At 44.9% G+C, this 20532-nt stretch overlaps 1 protein-coding gene across 1 annotated transcript; it reads left to right on the top strand.

Annotated features, from left to right (window-relative positions):
- The first annotated feature begins 14377 nt into the window (after positions 1 to 14377).
- Positions 14378 to 19081, top strand: LOC141020843 (uncharacterized). The gene is made up of 7 exons (XM_073495792.1): positions 14378 to 14683; positions 14747 to 15470; positions 16874 to 17119; positions 17541 to 17613; positions 17855 to 17918; positions 18104 to 18332; positions 18645 to 19081. The coding sequence occupies exons 1-7, from the start codon at positions 14378 to 14380 to the stop codon at positions 19079 to 19081; spliced, it is 2079 nt and encodes a 692-aa protein (XP_073351893.1).
- Positions 19082 to 20532: the final 1451 nt, after the last annotated feature.

Here is a 20532-nt window from a genome sequence, read left to right as displayed (position 1 = left end):
CGTCCAAACGCACCTCCATGACACAGGGTCCAAGGTTCCGCCAGCCCCGAAGAACCAAGTCCGGCAACGGTCTGTCCAGTTCATTTTCTGTGGTTCGATCCCTTTTTCAAGCAGATCATTCTCAGCCTTGGCCCACTTAGGTCGGGCTTTGAGGTAGCCACCTGACCCCGTGCGATGGTGAAGCTTCTTCTTCGAAGCATTCTTCTTGTTTGTCGCTGACATCTTCTTACTCTTTGCCGATGTCTTGTGGGCCACAAATGCGGGCCAGTGATCTCTGATCTTCTCATACCGGCCGATGAATTCTGGTGTCTCTTCTTTGTCGACAAATGTTTTCAGCTCATTCTTCCACCTCCTGAATAGGTCTGCCATCTTCTTAAGAGCATGAGACTTGATTAATTGCTCTTTAACTGGCTTCTCCGGATCCTCCTCTGGCGGTAGGGTGAAATTTGCCTTCAGCTCAGTCCAAAGATCATCTTTCTGCATATCATTGACATAAGACACCTCAGGGTCTTCCTTCTTAGGCTTATACCATTGGTGGATGCTGATCGGGATCTTGTCCCTAACTAGAACCCCGCACTGAGCAGCAAATGCATCCTTTGTCCGGATGGGTTCAATCGGTTGGCCGTCGCGCGCGATTGCTGTGATCTCAAACCTTTCATCCGAGCGCAACTTTCTCTTCGGGCCTCGTCTCTTTACCGCAGTTGTGCTCGATCCGGAGGGCTAGAAAAAAGAAGAAAGACGAGTGTTAATTAATATGTGTACATACCAAAACAATGAATGCATCAATTAGCTAGTCAGCACAGGCTTAACTAATATATTTACCTGGCCGGACTCTGTTCGGTCACCGGAGCCGTCACCACGGGCTCCTTCTTGCACCAGCATTGGGTCACCGGAGCCATCATAATCATGTCTTTCCTCCTCCACTCTTCGATCACCATAGCCTGCTTCTTCACCCTGTTCTTCCAGACCATCATTGTCGTTAAGATACGACAAGATATCACCCCCGGCTAAGATTATGTCCCCCAACACCTCTTCTGCTTGCTCGTCTCGTCCGTGCTCCATTGTTTCTGCAAATATTACAACATGGCAATTATTACACAAACATGACAGCAGGTGGATATATTAGTGCAAACGTAGACCTAGCTTATTCCGGGTTTGGGGTGGCCCCGGCAACGCTTCAAGGGTAGGGGCGCGGCGGGAGGGGGTAGGAGACCGACATCGTTTTTTTCTAGGGTTTGGGTGTCCTCGAGAGTTTTGGTCGAGCGAGAGGGTCGGGGGGTGCTCCCGTGGTATAAGTTATCACGGTCGAGAGGGGGTATAAATATCGACCGTCCATCATGTCGAAGTTATCTGGGAGGGATTTATATATATCGACAACGACGACATACATACATGGGAAAATAATGTTATCAGGGAGGGGGTATATCGACCCCCCCCCCCCACGTGTTGAAGTTATCGGGAGGGGGTTATATCGACAACGACGACATACGTACATGGGAAAATAATATTATCGGGGAGGGAGTATATCGACCCCCCCCCTCGTGTTGAAGTTATCGGGAGAGGGGTATATCGACGACGACAGACCCGATAAAACATAAGAAAACGAAGAAGAAATAAAAAGAGGAGAAGAAGAAAAGGAATAGAGGAGAAGATCGAAGAAAAAAAAGAAGAAAAAAAAGAGGAGAAGAAGAAAGGAATAGAGGAGAGAAGAAGAAAAAATAGAATTTTTTCTATTTTTCTTCTTCTCTTCTATTCCTTTCTTCTTCTCCTCTTCTTTTTCTTCTTTTTTCCTCTTCTTATTTATTTCTCCTCTTCTTAGTCTCCTCTTCTTCTCCTTTCTTCCTCTTCTTATTTTCCTTTTTCCTCTCATTTCTAAAAAAATGTTCAAATAGAAAATTTCGAAAAAAAGTAAAGGTTTTGCCTAATGCATTGTTCATATTGCATCATGTTCTATGAACAAAAAAACATCATATTTCATCCACATCCATGCATACATCATATATGTGATCATCTATGAGAAAAACATCATATTCTATAAAAAAAATCATTACATATATATATATATATATGAACAAAAACAATTATGATAAGAAGCATATATATCATCATATATATATAAAAAAGCAAGCATATATATGAAAAAAAACAAGCATATATATGAAAAAAGGGCGCCGGCCGGACCAAGGTGAGGAGGACCGCGGGGTCGGCGGCGAGAATGGCGACGGGGCAGGGGGCGCGCGCTCGGGGTAGGGGGCGACGGCGGCGAAGGGCGGGGCAGGGCGACGGCGACGACGGGAATGGGCCGGGGCGGCGCGCGTCGGGGCAGGGGCGCGGCTGACGGCGAGGGCGCGGGCAACGGCGGGCGACGGCGAGGGCGCGGGCGACGGCGACGACGGGCACGGGCGACGGCGACGGCGGGCGGCGTCAGCGTCGTCGGGGCGGCAACTGCAAGGTGAGAGTGAAAATTTCCTAAGTGTGAACTTATATAGCAAAACCTTTAGTCCCGGTTTGTGGCACCAACCGGGACTAAAGGTGGGCATTAGTCCCGGTTGGTGCCACGAACCGGGACCAAAGGGTGGCATTGGTCCCGGTTCGTGCCACCAACCGGGACCAATGGCCTTGCATAGCGGCGTGCTGGTGGGAGTTTAGTCCCACCTCGCTAGCTGAGAGAGAGCCGCACCTGTTTATAAGGTGCGGGGCGCCTGAGCTGTCGAGCTCCTCTCTAAAGCAGGCTTACGGGCCTAACCTCTCTATACATGCCTGTGGGCCTACTGGGCCCTCTGCGGGCCTGAATCCTGGCCCATGGATGGGTTTCTAGTCGTATTCAGGCCATGGTGGCCCAGTAGGTGGCATGAAATTTTTTTTGCCTGTTTTTTTGTTTTCTTTTTTGCTTTATTTATTTTGTTTTGTTTCTACTTACAACAAAAAACTTATTTATTTTATTTTATTTTGTTTCTAATTACTTATTTATTTTACTTTATGATAATTCTTTTTGCTATTAAAGTTTCTAACAAAAAAAGTTCTTTATGAAAATTATTTTTGCTTTCAATGATTTTGAACATAAAATACTTCGATAATTTTAGTTGCATCAATTTTATATAATTTTAGTTTCAATAATACTAGAGGTTGCTTATAATGTTTTGAACAGAAAATACTTTGATAATTTTAGTTTCAAAAATTTTATTTATGTTATTAAAGTTTATTTTATTTTGTTTCTACTTATATAGTTTATTAAAGTTTATATTATTTTGTTTCTAATTACTTATTTATTTTATTTGTTATTTTTCATGCATTTACTGATTATTTTGAGCTATAAGACCCTAAAATTGAAAAGCATTTCAAATGAACTCTGAAAAGGTTGAAAGTTGGCATGGTATCATCATTTCATCCACATAGCATGTGCAAGAAAGTTGAGAGGGTTACGGCAAAAACTGGATGCACTTCGTGTACAAAACGGACAATCTCTTTCGAAGTATCGGGATTTCATACGGAAACTCGTCTGTTACAAAGGGATTTCATTTTTAAAAACTTATTTGAACTCCTGACTTTTTGTGTGTTCAAAATGCACCATTCAAAGCCACATCATCAATTTTCAACCCTTTCTGACTACATTTGTTATTTTTCATGCATTTACTAATTATTTTGAGCTATAAGACCCTAAAATTGAAAAGCATTTCAAATGAACTCTGAAAAGGTTGAAAGTTGGCATGGTATCATCATTTCATCCACATAGCATGTGCAAGAAAGTTGAGAGGGTTATGGCAAAAACTAGATGCACTTCGTGTACAAAACGGACAATGGTATCATACTCGTCTGTTACAAAGTTGGCATGATATCATCATAATAGTTGCGGGAGAAAGTATTCACTTTTTCTTCGCTTGTGTCATTTGCTTATTGCGCCGTAACCATGGATAATCTTCATCGTTTATCAGGATGCTTGGGTCAGCATTGACTTTGACGGGAGGAATTTCATGAAACTTTTCATAATCTTCATACATGTCTGTCTTGCCCTCCACTCCCACAATGTCCCTTTTTCCTGAAAGAACTATGTGGCGCTTTGGCCCATCGTATGATGTATTCGCTTCCTTATCTTATCTTTTTCTCGGTCTGGTAGACATGTCCTTCACATAGATAACCTGTACCACATCATTGGCTAGGACGAACGGTTCGTCAGTGTACCCAAGATTGTTCAGATCCACTGTTGTCATTCCGTATTGTGGGTCTACCTGTACCCCGCCTCCTGACAGATTGACCCATTTGCACTTAAACAAAGGGACCTTAAAATCATGTACGTAGTCAAGTTCCCATATGTCCATTATGTAACCATAATATGTGTCCTTTCCCCTCTCGGTTGCTGCATCAAAGCGGACACCGTTGTTTTGTTTGGTGCTCTTTTGATCTTGGTCGATCGTGTAAAATATATTCCCATTTATCTCGTATCCTTAGTAAGTCAATACAATCGAAGATGGTCCCCTGGACAACGAGTACAACTCATCACAAACAGTGGTGTCACCTCTGAGACGTGTTTCCAACCAACTGCTGAAAGTCCTGATGTGTTCACATGTAATCCAGGCATCACACTGCTCCGGGTGTTTGGAGCGCAGACTGTTCTTGTGTTCATCGACATACGGGGTCACCAAGGTAGAGTTCTGTAGAACTGTGTAGTGTGCTTGAGACCAAGAATATCCGTCCCTGCATATTATTGAGTCCCCTCCAAGCGTGCCTTTTCCAGTCAGTCTCCCCTCATACCGCGATTTAGGGAGACCTATCTTCTTAAGGCCAGGAATGAAGTCAACACAAAACCCAATGACATCCTCTGTTTGATGGCCCATGGAGATGCTTCCTTCTGGCCTAGCGCGGTTACGTACATATTTCTTTAGGACTCCCATGAACCTCTCAAAGGGGAACATATTGTGTAGAAATACGGGCCCCAGAATGACAATCTCGTCGACTAGATGAACTAGGACGTGCGTCATGATATTGAAGAAGGATGGTGGGAACACCAGCTCGAAACTGACAAGACATTGCGCCACATCACTCCTTAGCCTTGGTATGATTTCTGGATCGATCACCTTCTGAGAGATTGCATTGAGGAATGCACATAGCTTCACAATGGCTAATCGGACGTTTTCCGGTAGAAGCCCCCTCAATGCAACCGGAAGCAGTTGCGTCATAATCATGTGGCAGTCATGAGACTTTAGGTTCTGGAACTTTTTCTCTTGCATATTTATTATTCCCTTTATATTCGACGAGAAGCCAGTCGGGACCTTCATACTGAGCAGGCATTCAAAGAAGATTTCTTTCTCTTCTTTCGTAAGAGCGTAGCTGGCAGGACCTTCATACTGCTTTGGAGGCATGCCGTCATTTTCGTGCAAACGTTGCAGGTCCTCCCGTGCCTCAGGTGTATCTTTTGTCTTCCCATACACGCCCAAGAAGCCTAGCAGGTTCACGCAAAGGTTCTTCGTCACGTGCATCACGTCGATTGAAGAGCGGACCTCTAGCTCTTTCCAGTGGGGTAGGTCCCAAAATATAGATTTCTTCTTCCACATGGGTGTGTGTCCCTCAGCGTCATTCGGAACACCTAGTCCGCCGGGACCCTTTCCAAAGATTACGTGTAAATCATTGACCATATCAAGTACGTGATCACCGGTACGCATGGCGGGCTTCTTCCGATGATCTGCCTCGCCTTTGAAATGCTTGCCTTTCTTTTGACATTGATGGTTGGTCGGAAGAAATCGACGATGGCCCAGGTACACATTCTTCCTGCATTTGTCCAGGTATATACTTTCAGTGTCATCTAAACAGTGTGTGCATGCGTGGTATCCCTTGTTTGTCTGTCCTGAAAGGTTACTGAGAGCGGGCCAATCGTTGATGGTTACAAACAGCAACGCGTGCAGGTTAAATTCCTCCTGTTTGTGCTCATCCCACGTACGTACACCGTTTCCATTTCACAGCTGTAAAAGTTCTTCAACTAATGGCCTTAGGTACACATCAATGTCGTTGCCGGGTTGCTTAGGGCCTTGAATGAAAACTGGCATCATAATGAACTTCCGCTTCATGCACATCCAAGGAGGAAGGTTATACATACATAGAGTCACCGGCCAGGTGCTGTGATTGCTGCTCTGCTCCCCGAAAGGATTAATGCCATCCGCGCTTAAACCAAACCATACGTTCCTTGGGTCAGCTGCAAACTCAGCCCAGTACTTTCTCTCGATTTTTCTCTACCGTGACCCGTCAGCGGGTGCTCTCAACTTCCCGTCTTTCTTACGGTCCTCACTGTGCCATCGCATCAACTTGGCATGCTCTTCGTTTCTGAACAGACGTTTCAACCGTGGTATTATAGGAGCATACCACATCACCTTTGCAGGAACCCTCTTCCTGGGGGGCTCGCCGTCAACATCACCAGGGTCATCTCGTCTGATCTTATACCGCAATGCACCGCATACCGGGCATGCGTTCAGATCCTTGTACGCACCAAGGTAGAGGATGCAGTCATTAGGGCATGCATGTATCTTCTGCACCTCCAATCCTAGAGAGCATACAACCTTCTTTGCTGCGTATGTACTGTCGGGCAATTCGTTATTCTTTGGAAGCTTCTTCTTCAATATTTTCAATAGCTTCTCAAATCCTTTGTCAGGCACAGCATTCTCTGCCTTCCACTGCAGCAATTCCAGTACGGTACCGAGCTTTGTGTTGCCATCTTCGCAATTGGGGTACAACCCTTTTTTGTGATCCTCTAACATGCGATCGAACTTCAGCTTCTCCTTTTGACTTTCGCATTGCGTCCTTGCATCGACAATGACCCGGCGGAGATCATCATCATCGGGCACTGGTTCCTCTTGATCTTCAGCAGCTTCCCCCCTTGCAGCATCATTGAGCACATCGTCTGGTTCCTCTTTATCTTCAGCAGCTTCCCCCGTTGCAGCATCACCGTATTCAGGGGGCACATAGTTGTCATCGTCCTCTTCTTCTTTGCCGTCTTCCATCATAACCCCTATTTCTCCGTGCCTCGTCCAAACATTATAGTGTGGCATGAAACCCTTGTAAAGCAGGTGGGTGTGAAGGATTTTCCGGTCAGAGTAAGACTTCGTATTCCCACATATAGGGCATGGACAACACATAAAACCATTCTGCTTGTTTGCCTCAGCCACTTCGAGAAAATCATGCACGCCCTTAATGTACTCGGAGGTGTGTCTGTCACCGTACATCCATTGCTGGTTCATCTGCGTGCATTATATATAATTAAGTGTGTCAAAAACCATTACAGAACATCATGAATAGATAATTAAGTGACCAAATTAATAGAAGTTGATCATCACATTAAAACCAAAGTACATACATAGTTCTCATCACTACTAGAAAACAGGTTATTAATGGCGCACCTATTTTGGCTACTAATGGCGCACATTAGGTGCGCCATTACTAGCACGCCATTAGTAAGTTTTAGTAATGGCGCACATTTGGTGCGCCATTACTATCCCAGACAGTAATGGCGCATCTAATAGTGCGCCATTACTAACCCTTAGGTGCCCCACTAGTAATAAAGCCAAGTGCGCCACTAGTAACCTTAGAGGTGCGCCACCAATAAAGGCTGAAATGCGCCACTAATAGTATATTTGGAAAACAAAAAAAATACAAATTTACAAAAAACAACCTATAAGGAAAAATAATTTAAAAACAAAAAATGAAATAGAACCATCATTTTTGTTATAGCAAGAATATTACCATGTCTTTATATGTATCCAATAAAAAGAAAATTGCACAGAAATAAAACAAAATCCTATAACTAATCTTCTACTCCCTCCGTCCAAGAATACCTCTCGCAAGGGGAGGAAATTTTGAACTGAAGTGCATTTTACATTACAACCCGTCATATTTCAAATCAAAATCAATCGAGTCCACGTCCGATCGGCAACAGCGCCTCGTCCTGGCATCGAGGAGAGCCAGAACTCATCTCTTCGGTAGCTCGTCACCACCCTCCCGGCAGCCTCCGACATCACGTACCCACCCTCCCGGCGTCGATCAACTGCTTTGAGGTAGCAGATTCCTCCTCTGTGTCTGCTCCTGCAATTAACACTTTGAATGCAATTAACAATTTGAATGTTAACATGGGGCAACGACAAGATGGATCAGTATATAACAATGGAGTACATGCACAATTAGATGTTCAAGCTGTTTAATGTCACTCCCATCATCACAATTTCATCTCAGGAAATGGAGTAGAATAGATTTAATTGGATGTTTGAATGATATGGTTACTTACAAATGTCAGGGCTATTACGGTCAGTTAAGTTATTGCACCAGATTAAAGAGGAGCCAAAGAATTTACAAGTGGTCTAGTGCATATGCAAGTGCAAGTTACTCAGTTAAAATTCAGTACTCCATTGCCCAAAATAATTCAGTTAAAATTTTGTTAAAAGATCACTGAATTAACCAAGTACTCCAGGTCAGGTCCAATTACTCAATGCATAATTTCTAAACCTATCATCAATGGAAGGTCACCAATTTTAATTGAGCAGTAGCTAATTGAGCAAACACACTGAGCTTATGCATAACACATTAGCTGCAGAAAGTACTCACCTTGCGGTGATTATTTCACAGGGATAAACCTCCAAATATAACCACTATACCACACTATATAAATTGTGAATCAAGGAACTGCTGCAATTGACATGAGAAGATCAACAATATATGCTCACCTCCAGGAACAAAGTCAGCTCCATATATATGCTAGCTCCAGGGTAAATATGCCACAATATCACACCTTGTGAAAAGAGCATCTTATTAAACAGTCGGTCACAAACATTCTAATTTCTTAACATAATTACAGTAAGTTACTTACTTGTGGTATACACAGGGGATAATTATCATATTAATTACCTTGTTTGAGGTAAATTAATTGCTAAAGTTAACATAAAAATGTAAATTAGATGAACTGTAAACTGTTCAAGGAAACAGAAAATGCAAACCGCATAACAAACAAAAATAGCAAGATTAGCCTCTTGTTTACCATTAAGTTTGGACTTCGGACAAAACGTGTTTTGATTGATCATACAGTAGATTTACGGGGCATCTCGCTGAAGGACGGGTCCTTGGCGATCTGCTCCGCCATCTCCTTGATGCTCGGGTCCTGCGCCCACGCCACAACAAAATCCACGATTCAAGTTAATTGTCACAGAAATTCCCATGAAATCGAAACAAATTCACAGGAAATTCGAGCTTGTGTAAATAAATCTTCCCAAGAACTCAACTTTGAAAATGGAGAGAACAGAGCAGAGTATTTCTAGTTTTGCAGAAACTGTAAAATGCTTCAGTAGAGCTTGGATCCGCGCCGATACGGGGCGGGGGAGGCCACCGTGGCTGGTGGCGGAGGGGGTGGCACCTGTGAAGCTCGTGGGGTGGATCTGGCCGGTTCCCGGCGAGTGGAGACGGCGGCGGCTCCACCACTGCCAGATCCAGCGCCGCCGCTGCCTTCCGATCCGTCGCCGCCGAGCTCGGGCTCCTTGGCTGCGACTGCCGCGAGGAGGCGCGAAGGGGACCGAAGAGAGAGGAGGGCAAGGGCCTCCGCGCAGGAAGAGGAGGGAGCACTTGCCTACAAAACCACAATGGCGCATGGATCGGGGCTGGGGCGAGGCCGAGAGACGTGTGTGTGTGTGCGTGGGGTGAGGGAGAAGAGGATAGGGTTCCGTGCGAGAGAGAGAGGAGAGAGATGGTGGACGGTCGGGCTGCGGCACTTACCTACAAAACCACAATGGCGCACCTCCTAAGCAATGCGCCATTAGTATCAAAAATAGCAATGGCGCATCAGGGAAAAGTGCGCCATTACTAGTTACAACTAGTAATGGCGCACTGTGTCTGGATGCGCCATTAGTATGTTTGGACAGGCGCACTAGTTAAAAAAAACATACTAATGGCGCACTGTTCCACAGTGCGTCATTACTAGTTTAAACTAGTAATGGCGCACGGTGGAAAAGTGCGCCATTAGTAGTTTTGCAAAAAAAGGAATAAAAAATATAATAGAAAAAACAACATTAGAGGCGCACTTTCCGGCAGGTGCGCCATTACTAGTTACAACTAGTAATGGCGCACTGTGTCTGGATGCGCCATTAGTATGTTTGGACAGGCGCACTAGTTAAAAAAAATTGATACTAATGGCGCACCCTGGGCTAGGTGCGCCATTAGTAGTTTCAACTCTAATGGCGTATCAGAAGGTGGTGCGCCATTAGTATATACTAATGGCGCACCGCTTGTCTGGTGCGCCATTAGTGTCAATCCCATCTATAGCCCTTTTTCTAGTAGTGCATCGAACAACATATATATAGCTCTCCAGAGCATCTAATTAATTAAACCATACATTGAAACTATGTAAAACATTTTAATGCGAAAACAAATGCGATGATAATCGCAACCAAGGTAACAATTGATCCAACGGCATAATGGTACCAAGCCTCGGTATGAATGGCATATTTTCTAATCTTCAAGCGCATTGCATCCATCTTGATCTTGTGATCATCCACGACATCCGCAACATGCAACTCCAATATCATCTTCTCCTTCTCAATTTTTTTTATTTTTTCCTTCAAGTAATTGTTTTCTTCTTCAACTAAATTTAACCTCTCGACAATAGGGTCGGTTAGAATTTCCAGTTCAACCACCTCCTAGATAAATAAAATCTATGTCACGTTGGTCGGTATATTTGTCATAAACAATAAATGAACCAAATAGTTATAAAAAGATAATACATACCACATCCGAATCATAGACAGGACGAGGGCCGACGGGGGCGGATACCAAAACCATCGCACTATGTAATAAGAAGGAATAATAAAAGTAACAAAATTAGACAAGTATCTATCTAAAGTAAGAATGTTTTTCCTTTCAGAAAGAAGATAAGAACAAGAGGCTCACCACGGTGGTGCTAGCGACGAGATCGGCGCGGGCGATCGACGGCGGTGAAGACGGGGACGGGACGTGACGGACCGCTAGACCTAGACAAATCTTGGGGGAAATGGAGCTCGGAGGTCGAGTTTCGAGAGGAGAAAGATTAACTAGTGTGGCTCAGACATTTCATCGAACACGTCATGTGCATAGGAGGTGAGCTAGAGCACCCAAATGCCCTCCCCTCGCCGGCCAGAAAAAACAGAGCAATGTGGAGTGCTCTGCTGTGGCGATGGGGTATATATAAGGAACTCATTGGTCCCGGTTCGTGGCACCAACCGGGACTAAAGGCCTTTGGTCCCGGTTGGTGCCGCGAACCGGGTCCCGGTTCATGGCACCAACCGGGACCAAAGGCCTTGTGCTGCCCCGCGTCAAAAGTTTAGTCCCACCTCGCTAGTTGAGAGAGCTCGAGAGTGGTTTATAAGCGCTGCTGCGCCCACCTCTCGAGCTCCTCTCAACTGCAGGCTTTCGGGCCTAACCGTTCTCTTTGCCTGTGGGGCCTACTGGGCCTTCTGCGGGCCTGAATCCTGGCCCATGGATGGGTTTCAAGTCGTATTCAGGCCGTGGTGGCCCAGTAGGTGGCATAATTTTTTTCTCTGTTTTTTGTTTTCTCTTTTGCTTTATTTGTTTTGTTTTGTTTCTACTTACAACAAAAAACTTATTTATTTTATTTCTAATTACTTATGTATTTAATTTAATTATTTTATTTTTATTTATTTTACTGCTGCTATTTTTATTTAATTTATTAAGGTTTATTTATTTTAGTTACTATAGTTTATTTTATTTTATTTTATTAAGGTTTATTTATTTTTATTTATTTTATTAAGGTTTGTTTATTTTATTTATTATAAAAAATGAACATAGATGCGCCTATAGAGAAAATTCAACCTAAATTCATAATAAATTTCTATGAAATTCAAAGAAATTTACTATGAATTTAGGTCAAATTCCCTGTATAAGGGCAACTATTTTCACTTTGAGAGGAGCTCAACAAGGCAGAGAGGGACGGGCTTATAAACTGGTGTGAGCGCCCTTCGGTTGGTGAGGTGGGACTAAACATTGACCGCAACTAGGACCAGCCCTTTAGTCCCGGTTTGTGGTATGAACCGGGACTAAAGGGTGAGCCTCTGGTCCCGGTTCAAGCCACCAACCGGGACCAATGATGGTGGGCCGGGGGCGAGGCCCATTGGTCCCGGTTTGTCCCACCAACCGGGACCAAAGTGGCCGGACGAACCGGGACCAATGCCCCCACGAGGCCCGGCAGGCCCCTGGCCACACGAACCGGGACCAATGCTCACATTAGTCCTTGTTCGTGACTGAACCGGGACTAATGTGAATATTGCCCTGTGACCAAAATTCAGTTTTCTACTAGTGCTCACTACAAGAGCTCGGAACCTGCTTGACATAAATACATATTTATTGTTAACAGAGGCCTCAATTTTGTGGTTGAATAAGTCATTAGACTGAGAAGGACATTCAAGCACCATACAAAACCAAGAGTATTCCATGTGGAGCAAACATGACTATTTATCTCTGAGACGGAAAGGCGTTGATGTGCAGTAACTAAAACTACCTAAAAAATTGGGGACCGGGAAATTTAACATATTTCTGACTGGAAACGTAATCCTGAAGGAGAACCGTTTTTTTAGCTCGGCCTACGTGGTACCCACTATCACAGCCATTCATTTTGGCTTCTCGTTCATGTGGATATGTGCAGCGATACGAAAATCAGCAGCAGGCGTCAGTCGCTCAGTGCTTAATCCTCTGATACGAGCCTTAGCGAACTGCACCTGACATCACGGGTCATGTCTCCCTCTTCCATCAGACCAGCTCGCTGGTCTACTTTTGTCCACCTTCTTTTGGAATCTCTCAGCCATAGGCTGCACCGATGGACAGCACGTAGGCCCCGCCATGCATGTCAGGAGACAGACATGGATGCAACTTCTCAGATATGTCAAAGGGCGCTCTCTCTTTCCTTGGTCTCTCTCATATGACTGCAGAGCACAACTCTCTCAACATCTCTCTCTACACGCTCTCCTTACAAAACAGTCTCACATGTCACATGCATGCTCAATAGTACAAGCTTTCGCTCACTATTTTTTTTTACAAAAGGCAATATCGCACTAATGGCAAAAGTCAAAGCTCAAATACCTAATTGTGCCTTTATTTCCTTTTTCCTCTCTTTGCTCTACGTTTTCTCTCTCCTGCTGCAGTTTGTCCTTTCTCTCACCTTAGATCAGTAAAAGAAAATAAACTCTCTCTCTCCCTTCACATGGGCACAGGACCGAAAGGGTGAAAAAAATTATATAGAAATAATACGGTGTGAGGAGCTGGTGGTTCGTATCGATTTTTGGTCGGTGATGTCAGTAAAAGGTGTGCCATCTCAATCAATGAACAGTACCCTACGCGTCGCACACAGTTCAGACGTCTCTGTTCCTATCAGAGTCTATAGACCTTAATCAACTGGCGTACAGAGAAACTAGCCCTCAAATTGCACAAATCCCCAGGAACAGAAAGGACCATGGAAGGCCAAGATAGACGGTACCGGGAAGCTCGACCTATGCTACAACTTTCCGATCCTGAAGCCATATAGCCATTCACAGGAAGTCCTTGGTTGTCATTGTTAAATCAATTCAGCTTCTGAATAAGTGATATGATGTTCCTGAACTTCTATAATAGCTCAATATAAACAAAAAACCACATGGTCTGATGTCCAAAGGAAGTTCTCAGTTTACATGGATATTTTTTCTAACCTTAATAATATAAAAACACAGTCACATTTGAGCTAATAAAATCAAGTTACAATCACCACTAACCTAGTCATAGAAACTAACGAGACGACATATTGACAAAGTGCACTAAGAACAAATCTCGACTAAGAACATAAACTTCATGGTGGACGTGTGATGAGGGGCCAGGTTAGGCAACTTCTCGAGGTCCAATCAGATGAAGGTGGGAACACTGGGAAGGAGTGAATTACGGGAAAAATGTTTTCCTTACAAATGTCACATATGTTAGACCAGGTGCATATACTCTGTCACGTATGGTTTAGGTAGAGGATATCTTGCGCATGAGATAAGTTCAGGAGGTAGTTTAGGCTAGATCTTCTTGTTGTAACTAAACCTATCTCCTCCTCTTTCTTTCTCTCCAAGATGAATATTTATCTCCTCTCAACCGAATCATGTATGCGCTCTCAGGGTTATTGCGCCCCAGCTATATACTCCCTCCGTTCCAAAATAGATGACTTAACTTTATACTAACTTTAGTACAAAGTTAATACAAAGTTAGCATAAAGTTGGGTCATCTATTTTGGAACGGAGGGAGTAACAGGCAACACGTCGCCCAAGCTAGGGTAAGACGTTTCTGCCAGTCGCACATGGTAATCAGAGCCTAACCTCTTTCCATCTAAGCTTTCAACGATTCCAATCTATGCCTAGCCATGTCTTCCTCATCTTCCTCATCCGACGCTATCTCCCAGCCTACCCTCAGCGGCCAGGTCATCGAGAAGCTTTCCCGCACAAACTATGTGTTGTGGCGCACGCAGATCATCCCGCAACTGCGTGGCGCCGGGGTCTTCGGCTACGTCGACGGCACCCTGCCGGAACCGGCCAAACTCCTCGCCACCAAGGACAAGGATGGCAAGGAGACGTTTGAGCCCAACCCTCTCCACCCGATCTGGGTCAGGGAGGACCAACAGGTGCTCGGCTACCTGCTGAGTAACCTCTCCAAGGAAGTCCTCATCACGGTGACCACGGTCACCACAGCGACTGTGCTCTGGACGACTCTGGCGGCCATGTAATCGTTGCAGTCGCTGAGCTGCGTCAACAACATCCGCACCTCCCTCATCAACGCCCAGAAGGGCAACCAGTCCGTCGCCTCCTACTTCGCCTCGATGCGTGGTCTTGCGGACGAACTCGCCGCGGCTGGCAAGCCAATCCAGGACGATGAACTCATCTCCTATATCCTTCATGGGCTGGATCAGGACTATCAGCCTCTGGTCTCGGCCCTCGATGCTCGTGTCACTCCTGCCTCCCTCGACGAGATCCTCTCCATGCTCAACAACTTCGACCAACGCATGGCTCAGTTCCATGGCTCCGGCGGCGGCGGTGGCTTCAAGTCATCTGCAAACGCTGCCTCTCGGGGTCGTGGTGGTGCTTCTCGCTACCGTGGCTCTTCCCGCGGCAAAGGACGGTCCTCAGGTGGAGGGCACGGTGGTGGCGACGGCGGGCGCTCGGGCACCAGGGGTCGCCGTGGCGGCGGCTCTGGTCGCGCTCGTGCGGACAGTCCTCGCTGCCAGATCCGTGGCAAGCCGGGGCACACAACAAAAGATTGCTGGTACCGCTACGACGAAGACGACGACGACTCCCAGGACGAGGACAAGGTCGCCAACGCTGCTGATGGCTCCTATGGGATCGACACCAACTGGTATGTCGATAGCGGCGCCACCAACCACATCACCGGCGAGCTTGAGAAGGTGACGATGAAGGAGAAATACCGCGGAAAGGACCAGATCCATACTGCCAGCGGTGAAGGTATGCGGATATGTCATGTTGGTCATTCAATTTTTAGTACCCCTAAACACAAAATTCATCTTAGGAGAATTCTACATGTTCCTAGTGTCGACAAAAATCTTCTCTCCGTTCATAGAATTGCTATTGATAATCATGTCTTCCTCGAGTTTCATCCTTATTTCTTTTTGATAAAGGATCAGGCCACGAAGAAAATCCTCTATCGAGGTAGATGTGTTCGAGGGCTTTACCCGTTGATTCCGGAGCATATAAGATTCAATAAACAAGCCTATGGTGTTGTCAAGCTTTCGTCAACACGGTGGCATGATCGTCTAGGACATGCTTCTTTTTCTCTAGTTGAAAGATGGCTTAGGAAAAATAAGCTCCCGTTTGTTGGTGAGCGTCATGTTGAAACTATTTGTGATTCATGTCAACGAGCTAAGAGTCATCAGTTACCTTACCCTATATCTACTAGTGTCTCCACACAACCCTTGCAATTATTCTTTTCTGATGTTTGGGGTCCTGCCCCTAGTTTTGTGGGTAGACACACCTATTATGTGAGTTTCATCGATGGCTACAACAAATTCTCTTGGATATATCTTCTTAAAAAGAGATCAGATGTTTTACATGTCTTTAAAAAAATTCAAGCTTGTCGAACGCAAGTTTAATAGCAAAATCATTGTTGTTCAATCCGACTGGGGGGGGGGGGGAGTACGAGAAACTAAACTCCTTCTTCCAAACTCTTGGCATCTCACACCATGTGTCATGCCCCCACGCTCACCAACAAAATGGCTCGGCCGAGCGCAAGCATCGCCACATTGTCGAGGTTGGACTTGCCCTCTTAGCAGGAGCCTCCATGCCTCTCAAGTTTTGGGACGAAGCGTTCCTCACTGCCGTGCATATTATCAATATGCTTCCTAGTCGTGTCATTAACAATGAAACACCACTAGAACGCCTTCTCCACACCAAACCCGACTACAAGTCTCTCCGTGTGTTCGGATGTGCCTGTTGGCCTAATCTCCGTCCATACAATAATCGCAAACTTATGTTTCGCTCCACACAATGCGTGTTCATTGGATATAGTGCCCAACACAAAGGAGTCAAATGCCTAGACGTCTCTACGGGCCGTGTCTATATATCCCGTGGCGTTGTCTTTGATGAAACTAAGTTTCCCTTTGCTGATCTCCATCCAAACGCCGGTGCACTCCTTCGCAACGAAATTCTCCTATTACCTTCACATCTCACTGGTCTTGATAAGGGGGAAACAATATTGATGATCAACTATTGACTAATCCTACTGATAGTGTGCATGAGCATTGTGATGATACAGGAGCAAACAACAAAGAAAATCACGAAAATGCAGCTCAGAATGATGAAAATGGTGCAATGTTTGGGCCTCATTTTATGTGTCCCGAATCTGGAGGCAGATCCTCCTCGGGGTCAGCTCCAGGTCAGAGAATCTGATCCCCCTCGGGATCCGTTGCCGCAGACGGACCAGGCGGACCAGGCGCAGGCGAACGCGTCGCTGCCTCCGATCCCGCTGGCGATGCGCGGTGTCCTCCCACTCGCCGCGATGCGGCCCCAGCCTCGCGCCAACCATCGTCTACCATGTGGCAGCGTGCCGCTGGTGCAGGCGACACCCGATTCGGCGGTCAGCCTGTCTGCTACAGGAGGTGAGGCCCAGGCGGCTCCATCGACGTGGGCCGCGGTACAGGCGCGGAATCCAGCGTCGATCCGCCTGTGCGCCCGACAGGCGCGGACTCCCGTGTGGATCCGCCTGCACGCCCGACAGGCGTGGACTCCGGATCATATTCGCCATCATTAGAGAATGATGGGTCGGCCCATAGGCCGGGATCTTCTGTGGATCAGGCCAGTACTGAGGCGCGGCTGTTGGCCACAGAAAATCCTCACGCGGGGGATGCAGAGAATCTCTCCTCGGGATCTGTTGTGGCTGATGCTTCTGTGCTGCCTATGGGATCCTCTGTGGCCATAGATTGCTCACTTCGTCACCTCGGCGTAGACGTCTACAGAAAGGGGTAACGAAACCTGTCAATTACAAGCACATAACCAAGTATGGAATGATTTGCTCTACAGGTGAACCAGGTGAACCTACGACAGTTCAAGAGGCCTTTGGTGATGAAAAATGGAAGAAAGACATGACTGAAGAGTACATAGCACTTAAGAAAAATAACACATGGCACTTGGTTCCTCCACAGCAAGGTAAAAATTTAATTGACTGCAAGTGGGTATTTAGGATTAAAAGAAAATCCGATGGAACCATTGATCGTTAAGGCTAGGCTGGTTGCAAAAGGCTTCAAACAGCGATATGGTATAGACTATGAAGACACCTTTAGTCCAGTAGTAAAAGCTGCTACTATTCGTCTTGTCTTGTCCATTGTTGTTTCCAGGGGTTGGAGTCTCAGACAGCTTGATGTAGAGAACGCGTTCCTTCATGGTGTTCTAGAAGAGGAGGTATATATGAAACAACCTCCTGGGTTTGAAAATAAAAGTGCTCCCACTCATGTCTGCAAACTTGATAAAGCATTGTATGGGTTGAAGCAAGCCCCAAGAGCATGTATTCCCGTCTCTGCCATAAAATGCAAGCACTCGGTTTTGTTCCTTCTAAATCTGACACCTCATTGTTCATTTACAACAAGTCCAACACATGCATGTTTGTTCTCATTTATGTTGATGATATCATTGTGACAAGCTCATCTAATGAAGCAATTCAAGGACTGTTGAGAGACTTGGGTGCAGAGTTTGCTTTGAAGGATCTTGGAGACTTGCATTTCTTTCTTGGAATTGAGGTGAAGAGACACAAGGATGGACTGCATCTCTCCCAGGAAAAGTATGCAACTGATCTAGTAAAAAAGGCTGGCTTGCAAGGTTGTAAACCCTCACCCACTCCTTTATCTAGCTCAGAAAAATTGTCTCTTACGGAAGGAACACTACTAAGTCAAGAGGACAGCACAAAATATAGGAGTCTGGTAGGAGCTTTCCAGTATCTCACTCTTACTAGGCCTGACATTTCTTTTGCTGTCAACAAAGTATGTCAATTCCTTCATGCACCCACTACTGTTCATTTGACTGCTGCTAAACATATAGTAAGATATGTCAAGAACACTTTGGGCGTTGGCTTAAACTTCAACAGATCACCCTCTACTCTTGTCAGTGCCTTCTCTGACTCTGATTGGGCAGGATGTCTGGATGACAGAAGATCAACTGGTGTGTTTGCATTTTTCTTTGGACCTAATTTGATATCATGGTGTGCACGAAAGCAGGCTACTGTCTCTAGGTCAAGCACAGAGGCAGAATACAAGGCATTAGCAAATGCCACAGCAGAAATCTTATGGGTCCAATCTATGTTAAAGGAGGTAGGTGTAAAAGTCAAACAAGCTCCTTGTTTATGGTGTGACAATCTTGGTGCCACCTACTTATCTGCAAACCCAGTCTTCCATGCCAGAACAAAGCATATTGAAATTGATTTTCATTTTGTTAGAGAAAGAGTTGCTCAGAAGGAACTTGATATTCGGTTTATACACTCCCAGGACCAACTGGCCGATGGATTCACCAAGGCATTGCCTGTACGGAGTTTTGAAAACTTCAGATCTAATCTCAACTTAACCAAGTTGTGATTAAGGGAGGGTGTTAGACCAGGTGCATATACTCTGTCACGTATGGTTTAGGTAGAGGATATCTTGCGCATGAGATAAGTTCAGGAGGTAGTTTAAGCTAGATCTTCTTGTTGTAACTAAACCTATCTCCTCCTCTTTCTTTCTCTCCAAGATGTATCTTTATCTCCTCTCAACCGAATCATGTATGCGCTGTCAGGGTTATTGCGCCCCTGCTATATAACATGCAACACATCGCCCAAGCTAGGGTAAGACGTTTCTACCAGTTGCACAACATAAACAAAAAAAGAGTGAATTTATAGTTAATACAGACCATTGCTTGGGACTGGTCAATCTTTGGTTCAGATTTCGCTGAAGGAAATTCAACTGTTCAGGAACTTCCTAGTTAATAAAAACTATTGCTTGGGACTGGTCAATCTTTGTTCACAATTGAAAGACCGAGAAATCGCAAAGTTGGTTAATCTTCTAAATGATAATGCTCCGCCTGCCCCCACCTCAATCAAACAACATAGCCATCAAAACATGTCTAGGAAATAGCTCCGTCACCAATAGAGAAACAGTCACCATCTGTTACTGGAAATCCAAGTCAATCCATGTCAAAACGATCTGGTTGTTAAAGCAATGGCCCAAAGGGCATAAGAGACCACAGTAGTTCGCGACCATTTCAATATTTGGACGGAGTTAATTGCTCCCATGATTCAGATTTAATGTGTTCCTTCCTATACGTTTCAGGCTTCAGGCAACAAAATACACAGCTAGGAAGAAAGTTTCCAACTCGCATTAGCATCTTTGTAAGGAGACGTCATATTGGATATTTAAGACTAAGGATTTAAGTAACTCAGGAAAATATCGTCCAGATCAGGTAAACTCTGATGGAGAAAGTTCCACACTGATGTACTATAAGTCTAATAAATGGGACCTGCCACAATACCGATCAAACAGGAAAGTCTTCTAATTTCTACCTCATCAATGTTTAGATATGCAATGATATGCAGTATATAGATAAAAAATATAAACTGCACTTCAACACTCTGTCAACCGTAAATACGCTCCAGATGTCAAATTCCTTGTTATGATGAATGTATAACAGAAAGAAGAATATATAGTGCAGTCGCTATCTTATTTAGTTATTTGAATTACGGAAATCCTTAACATGTTACAAGCCTGCCCCCTACAATAAAACTGTGGTATCATGTGTTGGACGATGAAAATGGTGAAAAACATGCATATCACTACAAGAGCTCGGAGACTGCTAGACATAAGTAAATACTTATTGTAAACAACCGGAGCAATATTGCAGTTGAGTAAATCATTAGACTGAGAAGGGAAAACAAGCACCATACAAAACCAACAGTATTCCGTATGGAGGAAACATGAGTATTTATCTCTGAGATAGAAAGTGGTTGATGTGCCGAAATTAAAACTACCTTAATAAATTGGGGAGCGGGACATTT

This window comes from Aegilops tauschii, chromosome 3, assembly GCF_002575655.3.
Source record: "Aegilops tauschii subsp. strangulata cultivar AL8/78 chromosome 3, Aet v6.0, whole genome shotgun sequence".
NCBI lineage: Eukaryota > Viridiplantae > Streptophyta > Magnoliopsida > Poales > Poaceae > Aegilops > Aegilops tauschii.
Note: the sequence above shows the minus strand (reverse complement) of the source record. Positions and strands in the feature narration are given on the sequence as shown.